At 42.9% G+C, this 14,270-nt stretch overlaps 1 protein-coding gene across 1 annotated transcript; it reads right to left on the bottom strand.

The window, feature by feature from the left end:
• Positions 1–11,233: 11,233 nt before the first annotated feature.
• Positions 11,234–13,241, bottom strand: sox11b (SRY-box transcription factor 11b). The gene has a single exon (XM_006810748.3). The coding sequence runs from the start codon at positions 13,087–13,089 to the stop codon at positions 11,812–11,814; it is 1,278 nt and encodes a 425-aa protein (XP_006810811.3). The 5' UTR covers positions 13,090–13,241; the 3' UTR covers positions 11,234–11,811.
• Positions 13,242–14,270: the final 1,029 nt, after the last annotated feature.

Here is a 14,270-nt window from a genome sequence, read left to right as displayed (position 1 = left end):
ACAAATTTAGAGGATCATCATTTAGCCTGGAGAAATAGTTTGTTGCTTTATAAGAAAGCCCTCCGCAAAGCCAGAACAGCTTACTACTCGTCACTGATTGAAGAAAATAAGAACAACCCCAGGTTTCTCTTCAGCACTGTAGCCAGGCTGACAAAAAGTCAGAGCTCTTTTGAGCCAACCATCCCTTTAACGTTAACTAGTAATGACTTCATGAACTTCTTCACAAATAAAATTTTTATCATTAGAGAAAAAATTACCAATAATCATCCCACAGATTTAATATTATCTACAGCTACTCTTAGTACCATTGATGTTAAGTTAGACTCTCTTTCTCCAATTGATCTTTCTGAGTTAACTTCAATAATTACTTCCTCCAAACCATCAACGTGTCTTTTAGACCCTATTCCTACAAAACTGCTCAAGGAAGTCCTGCCATTAATTAATTCTTCGATCTTAAATATGATCAACCTATCTCTAATAATCGGCTATGTACCACAGGCCTTCAAGGTGGCTGCAGTTAAACCTTTACTCAAAAAGCCATCTCTAGACCCAGCAGTCTTAGCTAATTATAGGCCAATCTCCAACCTTCCTTTCATATCAAAAATCCTTGAGAGAGTAGTTGTCAAACAGCTAACAGATCATCTGCAGAGGAATGGTTTATTTGAAGAGTTTCAGTCAGGTTTCAGAGTTCATCACAGCACAGAAACAGCTTTAGTGAAGGTTACAAATGATCTTCTTATGGCCTCTGACAGTGGACTCATCTCTGTGCTTGTCCTTCTTGACCTTAGTGCAGCATTCGATACTGTTGACCATAATATCCTATTAGAGCGATTAGAACATGCTGTAGGTATTACAGGTACTGCACTGCAGTGGTTTGTATCATATCTATCTAATAGACTCCAATTTGTGCATGTAAATGGAGAGTCCTCTTCACACACTGAGGTTAATTATGGAGTTCCACAGGGTTCAGTGCTAGGACCAATTCTGTTTACATTATACATGCTTCCCCTAGGCAGCATCATTAGAAGACATAGCATACATTTTCACTGCTATGCAGATGACACCCAGCTCTATCTGTCCATGAAGCCAGATAACACACACCAATTAGTTAAACTGCAGGAATGTCTTAAAGACATAAAGACCTGGATGGCCACTAACTTTCTGCTTCTTAACTCAGATAAAACTGAGGTCATTGTACTCGGCGCTGAAAATCTTAGAAATATGGTATCTAACCAGATTCTTACTCTGGATGGCATTACCTTGGCCTCCAGTAACACTGTGAGGAACCTTGGAGTCATTTTTGACCAGGATATGTCCTTCAACGCACATATTAATAAAATATGTAAGACTGCGTTCTTCCATTTGCGCAACATCTCTAAAATTAGAAATATCCTGTCTCAGAGTGACGCTGAAAAGCTAGTTCATGCATTTATTACTTCCAGGCTGGACTACTGCAATTCATTATTATCAGGATGTCCAAAAAACTCACTGAAAAGCCTTCAGTTAATCCAAAATACTGCAGCAAGAGTACTGACAGGGACTAGAAAGAGAGAGCATATTTCTCCTGTTTTGGCTTCCCTTCATTGGCTTCCTGTTAAATCCAGAATTGAATTCAAAATCCTGCTCCTCACATACAAGGTCTTAAATAATCAGGCCCCATCTTATCTTAATGACCTTGTAGTACCATATCACCCTATTAGAGCACCTCGCTCCCGCTCTGCAGGCCTACTTGTTGTTCCTAGAGTATTTAAAAGTAGAATGGGAGGGAGAGCCTTCAGTTTTCAGGCCCCTCTTCTGTGGAACCAGCTTCCAGTTTGGATTCGGGAGACAGACACTATCTCTACTTTTAAGATTAGGCTTAAAACTTTCCTTTTTGCTAAAGCATATAGTTAGGGCTGGACCAGGTGACCCTGAATCCTCCCTTAGTTATGCTGCAATAGATGTAGGCTGCCGGGGGATTCCCATGATGCATTGAGTTTTTCCTTTCCAGTCACCTTTCTCGCTCACTATGTATTAACAGACCTCTCTGCATTGAATCATATCTGTTATTAACCTCTGTCTCTCTTCCACAGCATGTCTTTTATCCTGTCTTCCTTCTCTCACCCCAACCGGTCGCAGCAGATGGCCGCCCCTCCCTGAGCCTGGTTCTGCCGGAGGTTTCTTCCTGTTAAAAGGGAGTTTTTCCTTCCCACTGTCGCCAAAGTGCTTGCTCATAGGGGGTCATATGATTGTTGGGTTTTTCTCTGTATCTATGAAGCGCCTTGAGGCGAATTTTGTTGTGATTTGGCGCTATATAAATAAAATTGAATTGAATTGAATTGTTAGGGTTAGCGCATAGGGGAAGTATTATCTCAATTAGATGTCCCCACAAAGATATAAAAACGAGTGTGAGTGTGTGTGTGTGTCCTGGTTTGGATGTTTCAGCAGGATCGGAATGCTGTTACCATGGGGATGATCATCACGGTGATAAGATGCCAAACATCTGCCTCTCCTGCAGTCACATGACTCTGATCCGCCTGGACTATAGCAGGAAACAGCAACAATGAAACATGGTGAACATGTTGATGGTGAAGATGTGATGATGACGAAGACTGTTCGTCCTTTGTCTGTGGAGCTGAAGGATAATTAAAGTTTTTAACAGTGCTTTATTTAAAACTGCAGTTCATCAGACAGTCTGAAGCTGATTAAATGTTAAATCTCAGACGTGTCAGCAGGGGGCAGAATTTGCTGCCGTCACATAATTCCCACAGTGCTGAGCGGCCCATTGGATTGTGTGCTGATGACACAGACCTGTTTTTACCTTTTATAAATGCCTCAGAGTCTGTCAGACACATGCAGGGGAGGGGGGATGTGAAAGAGCTTTGAGCACCCGCCCTTTCAAACATCTCTGCACGGCCCTGGAGTCTGGGGCATGACTAGCATAGACTGCTAACTATTGTAACTATGGCGACGCTCCATGATCTGCCATTACTGCAAAAAATGGGCCACAGGAGTGACTGGAATGACACAACTCTCCCCTTCATTGACTCTGGTTTGAGCCAACCAGGTAAAAGTGAGGGTATGATGTGAAATGTAGGAATGAACTGAACCAAATGAGCCCGCTGACTTTCATCAATTACTTCCTGTGAGGAAATAAATCTGTTGATGTGTCCACTTCACAAACAAATAAGCAAACAAACATTTGTGGCAAACAAATCTAAACCATTAGGATAATTTTAAAAAGTTAGACTTTAAAGACTTTATTTTCTTCACATATTTAATTCATTTTTTTAATGTATGTGTGTGTGAGTGTATATATATATATATATGTGTGTGTGTGTATGTATGTATGTATATATATATATATATATATATATACACCTATATGTGTGTGTGTGAATATCCTTGTTTTTTATTTGAATTCTTTCTGAATTTTTTCTTTTTGTATTTTATCTGGTAAACTGCAGTTGTGTTTATTCATTATGTTCATTAATTATTTGCTTTTTATTTCTGTGCTTTTGAGCCACATTCTGATTTATTTTCTCTCTGCTTGATAAAGTTTTATTTCACTTTTTATTTTTAAATGCTGACTTTGTTCAATAATGTATTTTTTCTTCATTTACAATTTTTTCGACTTGTCAAGTTTCTTCTTCAGCTGCTCTTTTCTGAAACTGCAGGAGCAGAGTGGAAGATGGGAGTTGTTGTCCAGCAGGTGCCACAGATGAGCTGTTTGAAGATATTTGTTTTATTTAATTAAGTTTTATTTTGTATTCTTTTAATTATTTGAGTTATTGTTGTTAATTTATCAAACATCACAAACGTAAACACAGCCGATCAGTCAGTTGACCCTTAGCTGTCCTCCATCAGCTTCAGAGAAGGTGAGAAGCATGATGGGAAACATAGGAAGAAGTCTGGGTGACTTTGTCTGTGAAGGTTCTCAGTCATCCAGGTCATCGTCGTCAGTGATGGAGGAAAGAAAAGTGTCTGGACTTCTTTAAGCTGCTTGAAGACGTTTCACCTCTTATTTGAAAAAGCTTCTCGGATGAGAGGTGAAATGTCTTCAAGCAACTTAAAGAAGTCCAGATGCTTTTAAAACATGAAGCTCAAAAATGCACGTCAGTGAATGCATTGCTATGCAGATGAACTTGATGGCAGTCCCTGTGGGGTGTCAGTGAATGCATCGCGGCTGCTGCTCTGATGTTTCAGATAAAAGCGAGTGGTTGATAAGATTCACGCTCCGGTGAAAATATGCAAACACAGCAGAGGAAGCCAATCAGAGCCGGGATCAGAGCTCAGATGTTCGCCTCCACAACTCACCAAACACAGGGCCACACCTGCCAGCCTGACAGGGGCGCTGCAGTCACCGTGGTCTGTGATGGTACCGGCGTCGGCTCCTATGTGTTTGTTTCCCTTCATGTTTTACTGGTTACTTTTCGTTTGTCTCTGCTGTTCTTGCTTCAGACATCAGTGATAAAAAACCTCCAGGCTGAATTTCATTAAACATTTTGAGGAGGTGTAGTCGGCCCAAGGAAGACGAGCTTTACCTTTGATTTTACAAAGCTCTGATTTTTGCAGGAGAGGCGACACGTCTTCAAGAAACCTAGGTTCAAGGTTCAAGGTTCTTTATTTGTCACATGCATAGTTATACAAGTATAACACACAGTGAAATGTAGCCTGACACGCTCCTCGACATGTGCAAAAATGGAGGCGGGTAGAGGAAGAACATTATATTATATATATATATAGTATATACATTGGGTGAATGTGCAGTAGTAGCAGCAAGCAGGTGAATTCTGTACATTAATATGAATAGACATCTGACTATTTTACAGAATAGACAATATACACATATTTAAAATTAAAGGAATTTGGAATGTACATTGTGCCTGGGTTTAGAGTGTTTGGAAGAGAGTCCTGTCTCAGTCAATTATAGATGATGTGAGAGGGCGGGTGTGTGTGTTTAGGGCCCAGATGGCTTGGGGATAGAAGCTCCTCTTGAGTCTCTCTGTCCTTGCCCGGATGATGCGGAACCTTCTACCAGATTGCAGAAGTTGGAACAGTTTGTTGCCAGGATGGGACGGGTCCTTCAGTATCTGCGCTGCTCTAGTCCGGCATCTCCTAGTGTAGGTGTCCTGAAGCGGGGGGAGAGCAATCCTGCAGCAGCATTCTGCTGTACGGATCACTCTCTGGAGAGCTTTTTGGTCCTTCACACAGCTGTTCCCAAACCACGATCTCATGTTCTGTGTGAGGATGCTTTCCACAGCGCCTGTATAGAAAATCCTGAGGATCTTTGGAGAGACCCTGAACTTCCTCAGTTGTCGTAGGTGATAAAGAAGTCCAGTGGGTTTTCTTTCCAAGCTCCTTATACAATATTTATTTTGTAGTTAATTACTCACATGTTTGTTGGGAAGAGTTCTCTGCACAGTGTTTCTGGTGCCGACCTGCTTCACTGATCTATTATTGATATGATTCACTGCTCAGCCTCTCTGACTTTTGCTTCTTTCTGCTGCTAAAAGCACATTTTTAAATATATTTTTACTTCTCCAATGACGTCGTCCTCTTATTACCCAGAATGCCGCTGTGTTAGCCTCAATTATCCCAAGCAGAACCTTCTGATTTATCAGGCCGGTGGGGATCCGGCTGCCTTTAATCTGCTGCCAAACGTCTGATCAGAGAGTAGTGGGGATAGAGAGGTCAGCAGTCTGACTGTTTCCTCTGATTCGACCATGAGCAGCGACATGCGCTGAAGTCAGCTCACTCCAAATCCCAGACGTTTCCCGACCTCTGTGATGTATGCACAGGTGAAAACCAAGGAGGATCTTCTCTAACAACCTAGAGCTGAAGGAAAGTATACTGCTCTCTGATTGACTGTTTATCAGGCCTTGATGTCAGAGTTAACAACCAACAAACAAATGAACAAAGACAAACTATGCTCTGCAAACAACAGCCAATCAAAACCAACCTTCTCAGAAGAGACACCAGTAAGGTGTCTGAAATCTGTGGTACTCTTGATCCTGTACCTGTGAGCCAATCACAGTTTGAAGTGTGCACTCAGAGTAGACATTACTGCACACTACACAATAATGTATCTGATATACTTGTGTCGTCACCATTATCATCATTATGTTGGTTCAGGATCAACACTGCTGACCAAGTTTTGGGATGTGGAGAAAAAAGAAAACGATGGCTTGGTTTGTATGAAACTCAAAAGTGTTTTCTTTATTAATTTCTACAATATAACAAATGAAGTACCAAGCTGTTAACATTTGAGTGTTTGTGGATGTGGAACCTTAAAACTGGGCCAAACCGACCAGTGCGTGCAGTTTTTATGACCTTTCCAGCGTTGGCTTTAAAGTTATAGGGTGCTACCAGCTAAAATAACTGTCCAGAGGCATTACCATAATGTGTGACAAGACACACACACCTGGTTAGCAGGTATTGAGCTCTCCATTTGCCATCTAAGCAAACTCCATCTTCATCCCTCCTCCTCTGTATATTTACTGATAACACACATTTTCACAGTGCGTAATAAAAGCATGAACATGTTGCTGCTTAGGTCAGGCCAGTCCTCTAAAACAGGTTTGAATATAGATCTCTGGGACTTCCTGCTTAAATAAAGGTTAGATAAAGGTCCCTGTAAGGTCATCATTTTGAGACAGAGCTTTTTTAAAGTTCAGACCAAAAATCAACAGGAGTTGGAAAAAGAACAAAAGCTGCAGTTCCTCTAGCGCAGGGGTCGGCAACCTGTGGCTCTGGAGCCGCATGCGGCTCTTTTGTCCTTATACTGCGGCTCTGCGTGGTTTGGGAAAATAAATTAGAAGTATTTAGCTGAAGTGTATTTTATTTGTGTTTAGTTCTTTTTTTAACTTTTAGTTATAAATTGGAAAATTATGATTTTGAAATATAAAAATAAAATTATATTCTATTATTTTTTCATCGCTCAAAATAAACGTCACACTCGCGGAAGCCAGTATACCCGCCGAAACGCTGTGCATTTATCGAGACTTTCGACCCCAGTTAGGCCCGTTATGGATCTTCGGATCCACATTATGTCGGCAGCTGTTCTCCACCGTGAACTATGTTAAAAACAAACACCGCTCACGCCTCACAGATGACAGCTTACAGTCCTGCGTAAAGATGAAAGCCCCGATTCGCGCTGCAGACCACGCCCCGCCACACACATTAACCAGGTAAAATACATATTTAGGCAGAATTTTGCAAATATCTATTTTTTTTTCTAACGGAATAGTGTTTTTTTTTCCAATTACTTTTTAAAAGTCAGGTCAAGGCTCCAAAAGCCCAAAGGCAATATAAGGGTGGCGGCTCACAACAGTTTTTGTTTGCTACATGGATCATTTTAGTTCAGCTGGGTGTCTTTCTTTTTGTTATATTTCTTTAAGAGTTCAAAATATGTTAATTACATAAATAAAATGTAATTTTCTCTGTAGCACTTCATGGATTTCATAAGCAACACACCTTAGTTGCTCTGTGGATTCTTTTAAAAAGCAGTTAAAAACTTTTCTGTTCAAACAAGCCTATTGTTGATCTACGTATTTTATATTCTTTACATTATTTACATTTGATCTTTTACATTGTGTATAATGTCTATTGATTGTATTGTTTATTTTAATATTTGTGTACAGCGCTTTGTGACTGCCTGTCTGTGAAAAGCGCTTAATAAATAAACTTTACTTACTTAATTTAGTTGTTCACACAAAGCATAAAGGTAAAAAAAAACAAAAACACTATATACCTACGGTGGCCCTGAGAGGCCAAACGGACTGCAACTTCAGAAAACACTTGCAAAAAGAAAAATGCTGCAAAAAGAAAAATGCTGCAAAAAGTATAACACCTGCAAAAAGAAAAACACTTGCAAAAAGAAAAACGCTGCAAAAAGAAAAATGCTGCAAAAAGAAAAAAACACTTGCAAAAAGAAAAATGCTGCAAAAAGAAAAACACTTGCAAAAAGAAAAATGCTGCAAAAAGAAAAACACTTGCAAAAAGAAAAATGCTGCAAAAAGAAAAACACTTGCAAAAAGAAAAAACACTTGCAAAAACAAAAATGCTGCAAAAAGAAAAACACTTGCAAAATGAAAAACGTTGCAAAAAGAAAAGCGCTGCAAAAGCACACACAACACAACGGAAATAGGAAAAAACACAACGGAAATGTTTCTGGGGAGACAATAACCGGACGGACCAGTTGACCAAAACATGCTAACAAGTGCACTGGGACTGGGAGACACTTCAACATAACTTTGCCGGCATGTGGCCAACAGTAATGTTTTAATGTTCCTCGTTATTAAACATTTGCACATAAATAAGTGACATAATATTCAGAACTTACTTTTGAAAGTTTACTCTTTGGCCGCTCTGCTTCCACTTCGTTGAAGTGTCTCCCAGTCCCAGTGCACTTGTTAGCATGTTTTGGTCAACTGGTCCGTCCGGTTATTGTCTCCCCAGAAACATTTCCGTTGTGTTTTTTCCTATTTCCGTTGTGTTGTGTGTGCTTTTGCAGCGCTTTTCTTTTTGCAGCATTTTTCTTTTTGCTGCGTTTTTCATTTTGCAAGTTTTTTTTCTTTTTGCAGCGTTTTTCTTTTTGCAGCATTTTTCTTTTTGCAAGTGTTTTTCTTTTTGCAGCATTTTTCTTTTTGCAAGCATTTTTCTTTTTGCAAGTGTTTTCTGAAGTTGCAGTCCGTTTGGCCTCTCAGGGCCACCGTAATATACAGTGTTATCTTCATTTTAGATTTCAAAAAGTATTTGCGGCTCCCAGTGTTTTCTTTTGCGTGGAAACCGGGTCCAATTGGCTCTTTGGGTGTTAAAGGTTGCAGACCCCTGCTCTAGCGTCTAGCAGAGGTAGCAGTGAGTCAGTGAGTAGAAATAAATATAATTCCACCTGATACAAAAACTCTTTTGGTATCTATAGCTAATTTAAAGGTTCCGTTATTAGGGGTGTGGTCTCTGTGACGGACAGGTGGATGGTGATACAGGTGGCTGTAGCTGCTAGCTGTCTGCTAATTTCACCTGGACTAGACCTCTGGCCCATGTTTGTGCTGTTGGAGCCTTTTTGAACAGTTTAATGACATCATGTGACCAATAATATGGTTGCTGTGAGGTCATTGTACTAATAGATGGTCCAAGAAGACAGTGTTCCAGTTTTGCATCTGATGGTACCAAACAGTCTCTGGCTGCAGTACAATAATCAAGAGTTGGCTGATAACAGACTGTCCACAGGCCAGTGAGTTGTGCTGTAGCGGCCATGTTTGTATAACATCTTTGGGACTGTTTTAGGGTCCTGGGAATACTGTAGGTCAGAGAAGGTCCTGTTTTTAAAGCTGCGTGAGAAAAAACCCTCACAGTGCCTCCGATAATGTCACTTTCTCTTTTCTGACTCCTTAACAATCTTAACTTCTTGACTCTTTCATGATCAGTTTTGAAGTCCACTGATTGTTAACATGAGTCATGTGACCACTGAAAACATCATGCCCTGCTCTGCCTTGCTCTGATAAACTGGGAGGACTAGTTCACACTCTGGAAACGCCAGAAGAGGTCAGACATCACGGGGGGTCATCAAAGTGTGGAAGCTTAATCTCATTTAATGTGATGCATGCCTGCAAACAGCCTCAGAAACACCAGAGTTTCACATACACAGACAGGCTTCAGATGTCTCAGGTGCAATTATGCTGTCCAGCTGAAACATATGGAAGAATCATATATATAAATATATATAACATATGATTAAAAAGTTAAATCTCAAGAAATTCAAAATGATCACAGCATGAATTAAAAATACGTTAATGATCATTTAGAGAAAAAAGTCCAAATGTTCCTGTGGCCTCTCATTGGGCCAAATTGTGTTCACCGTACGAGGCTATAACCATCGATGACTTTGCGTGTGTCCACAGCAGCAGATCATTTTGCACAAATCTGCCCGACGTGGACTGAAAACGGAGTCTGACCTCGCCAACACACCAGACATTAGCATAGAGAAAAGCACCCGTGACAGATTGCTCTGAAACAACTGTAATGTCCACATTTCAAAATAATGAATAATTCTTCTTCGCACAACCCTAACAGTCTGTCATAAATCTGTTCAAAATTATTCAATCAAAATAACACAGAATGAGATTAAAAACTATCAGTTTAAAAAAACTGAAAAATGAAGCTAAAAACAGGCACAAACAGGCTTCCATATGTGCAAAAAATGAACATTTTTATGTTCTTGACTAAAAACACCAGAACAAATTTGTATAAATCCAGTTAAAACTCAGTTTGTCCAATGACTGAAACATACGAAGATCGTTTATGCCAGAATCAGGATTGCACTCACAGACAGACTGAACTGTAATATATAGATGCATATACATGACTGAAAATCAGAAGAGACCCTGTAAAGAAAAAACTCAATCTACATAAAAACTAAAATAAATGAGCTCTTAAATCAAAAGTACGATTTCGAATCAGCATGTTCTGATTGGCACAAAGAGGCTTCCATACAGGTATAAACTACCTGAGTTGACCGGATGGTAGTTTAACAGTTAATGATTATTTAGTAGAAAATCTGGAAACATCAGGAACCCGATGAAGAGCAAAAATGTTACTCTTGAATTTGATTTTTATTATTTATTTTAAAAATTCACAGAAAATGATCCAAACCTCACGTTTGTGTGGGGAACGCTTGAATGTGCTGAACAGCTGAAAGCTCATCAGCCTTTTTGACTTAACTCAAAAAACTCTGTGGAAACTGCTTCAAAGGCAAATCAGAATTAAAAATACATAATTTATAAAAATGTGTAAGATCTGTGAAAAGAACTTTACATAACATAATGAAGATCATGTGACACTGAAAGCATCAGTTTAAATCTACCTGAGCTCACGGGCCAGTCTGAACCCTCTAAAGGCTCACGTGCAAAGGTGCAGATAGAAATATTACATTTTCAAAAACAGCCAAACCTCATGTGCCGATGAAGCCCGAGTCCGGTGAGCAGAAGCTCCAAAATACCTTATTTTAAATTGGCCGTTTCCTTTAACGCATAGATAAAAATATAGATATTCAGAAACTGCTGAGAAATGCATAGATTATAGATTTCGGATGATTGGATAACTGAACAAATCTTAAAGAGATTTTTTACCCCAGCGTGGATGTTCAGTCAAAAACATGAACATTACAAACTGATGGAAGGTTTAATAAAGCAGCAGGGCTCTTAAAGGAGCCAATCAGATCCCAGGAGGATCAATAATGAGACAGAGGCGCTGATCAGTTTGCAGCTGATTTATTCAGCTTCACATACACACTCCATCATAACGCACAGAATCACTGGCTTTTGGATTTCCCTTTTTTTCCTTCATATTGCACCAAAAATAATGAGCAAACAACAGCATGAAAAAGCAACAAACTTCTTGTTTCCCTCAAACCTTTTTTACACACCGGTAGGTACAGACAGGCCTGAATGTGTGTAACCATTAAAACAAGGCAGGCCACGGGGGTTTGAACCCTCACATAGGAGAGCAGTGGAAGAGTCGGACATTCCTTTGACTGTACAAAAATAGGCTTGAAAATATTAATCTGGTTTCCTTAAAAAGATGAGGTATGCTCGGTTCGGTAATATCACAAATATCCACACCTGAACGGGAAAAAAAAATAAAAGTCAGTCAGTGTCGTCCGGGTCCGACCCGAGCGGCAGAAACGAGTCCATAAAACCCTATTGGTTCATCTGCTCACGAGCACCAAGTCCACGCCAGAACGCAGCCGGTCACAGCGCTCAGAGCCCGTGCAGCAGCAGCCGCGACACCCCGCTCCCTGACCGGAGCTCGAACCGAGGGTGAAGGGTCAGACTAGCAGGTAAACACCAGGTCCGTGAAGTCGGCCTTCAGCCAGTCCCCGGCAATCATCTCGCTCAGCTCCGGCGTGCAGTAGTCCGGGAACTCGAAGTGGGACCCGAGGCTGCCCCCCTCCGTGCATCCGCTGGTGTCCAGGTCCTTATCCACAAGCGACAGGCTCAGGCTCCCCGAGGCCGAGCTAGACGACGAGTTCCACGGGTCCGAGCAGGACTGCAGGCCGCCCAGGAAGTTGGAGGTGAAATCCAGCGGCTCCACGGGGAGGTCATCCAGGTCTTCCCCGCAGCAGGAGGAGGCGGAGGTGCACACGGAGCGGGAGGGGGAAGCTGGGGAGAGGGAGGCGGGGTGGACCGGCGTGCTATGCCGTGTGAAGCTGAAGTAGAGGCGGCCAGAGGACGGGAGCGTGCTAGGTTCCACAGCGGAATCCCGGGGGGGCAGCTTGGTGATACTGTAGCAGGGCAGCTCTTCTTCCTCCTCAGAGGAGGAGGAGGATAAGGATGAGTCGTCATTGTCCTCCTCCTCTCTGTCCGTATAGTCCCGTTTGCTGGGTGTAATAGTGCTCGGCACGTACCGTAACCGGTGATCCGTCTGCCGGGCGCTGAGCTGATAGCGGGGGTTCAGTTGCTGGTACTGGGGGTCCGGCTGCTGGTGTTTCAGCTGGTACCTGGAGTTTAGTTGCTGGCACCGGGGGTCTAGTTGCTGGTGCGGGTTATCTCGGTCCTGTGGTTTCCGCTGGTGGCGGGAGTCCGTCTTCTGGTCTTGCGGGGGGAGACTGCCAGCTTTGAAGGCCCCGCCCACCGACTTGCCGGCTCGGGGGAACTTCTTCGCCGCAGCAGGGGTCTTGTGAGACGTTGTGTCGTTTCTCTCCTGGTACTGACCGGCCGACCTCCCCTCGGTCCGGGGCTTCTTCTTGGGCCGGTACTTGTAGTCAGGGTAGTCGGCCATGTGCTGCAGCCGGAGGCGCTCCGCCTCCCGGATGAACGGAACCTTCTCGGTGTCGGTTAACATTTTCCAACGCTTCCCGAGCCGCTTGGAGATCTCCGCGTTGTGCATCTCCGGAGACTGCTCCATGATCTTCCTCCGCTCGATTTTGGACCACACCATGAAGGCGTTCATGGGCCGTTTGATATGGCCCGAGGCGATCTTACACCGCTCCGGTTTCTGCGGCGAGGGGCTGCTGGCACAGGCCCCCACCGTCCGGCTCCGCTCCGGGGCAGCTGCTTCACGGTAGCCGACGGTGAGCCTCGCCTCAGTGGGCTCCTTGTGCAGACCCATCGTCCGAAATAATCCCTGAAAGCCACCGGGCCGGACCGGCTGATGTTCCCGCGGTTTCCTTCAGTTTCTCAGTTTGTCTGTACTCGCGCACCTCAGTCACGCTTACTGCATTTTGTGCGCGAGCTCTCGAACCGGCGTCTTTTTAACCGAAGTAGAAGTCGTTCCCGCCCTTAACCAATCAGCGTTGTTTTGCAAGAACACCTTCCCGCCTCCGCTTCGCCCTCAGCGAGTCACAGTGTAGAGCTCCTCCCCCGCGTGTTAGCTCACCCGCCTCAGGCCGTTACTCCAAATCATTCTCAATAGATCAATCAGTGAAAGTAGTCAATGATTGCGGCTCTCTATCGACAAAAGAGAAATATTCCCACTGTGTGTGTGTGTGTGTGTGTGTGTGTGTGTGTGTGTGAGTGTGAGTGTATGAGAGACGGTTCAGTGTGAACAAACTGGTGGTCACTTACATATTGAATAAAGCCTGGTTTATTTCACTGTTTAATAACAATCACAGCTGGATCTCATGTGTTTCTGATATTAAATGAGTGAAAAGCTCAGCGCTCAGTTAGCAAGCCCTCTAAGGCTCCTTGAAGAGTCATTAAGGACATCCCAGGAATCCTTTAGGAAGGCCGGGAGGTTCCTGGAGTCTTCAAGGAGTTCCAGTTATTCTGCTTAGATAATATTCTCCAGAACCACAGTTGGACCCCAGGAGAACATTGAGCTCATCAGGAGAGACAGTCAGCATCAGAAACTGATCAAACCGTGTTTGCTTACGTTACAGGTATGAAGGACTTCCTGTGCACGACCACAAACACACACAGGAGCCCCACAGAGACACTGCCTCTCAGGGGGTCACAGGTCACTGTTGTTGCTGCACTGCTTTGATGCTCTCAGGTAAAAGAAGTCTGAAACCAAAACTGCTCCCCCTCAGCTGAACGACCGTCCTCACCCAGTGCCCTCAGCCCCCCCTCGCCCAGCACCAAGCCTTTCTAACTGCCCTACATGAAATTTCCATCTGTAAGCAGCGTGTGAGGACAGTCAGGTAGACAACGCCCCCCCAGCCCTGCAGAGATTCCCACTTGTACAGCAAATAAACATCCAGACATCAGCTGACACAGGTCCGAGTCCTTGGGAACATGTGTTTAAGGTCACATTTCAATAAAAAAAAAATCACATAAAAAAACCTCCTTCTG

Source organism: Neolamprologus brichardi, chromosome 15 (genome assembly GCF_056152115.1).
Source record: "Neolamprologus brichardi isolate AB-2024 chromosome 15, ASM5615211v1, whole genome shotgun sequence".
Lineage (NCBI taxonomy): Eukaryota > Metazoa > Chordata > Actinopteri > Cichliformes > Cichlidae > Neolamprologus > Neolamprologus brichardi.
This window is presented reverse-complemented; position numbering and strand designations above follow the sequence as displayed.

Bases quoted from the DNA above. Each gene is read 5' to 3' on its own strand.
- sox11b (XM_006810748.3), bottom strand. From the start codon at position 13,089: ATGGGTCTGCACAAGGAGCCCACTGAGGCGAGGCTCACCGTCGGCTAC.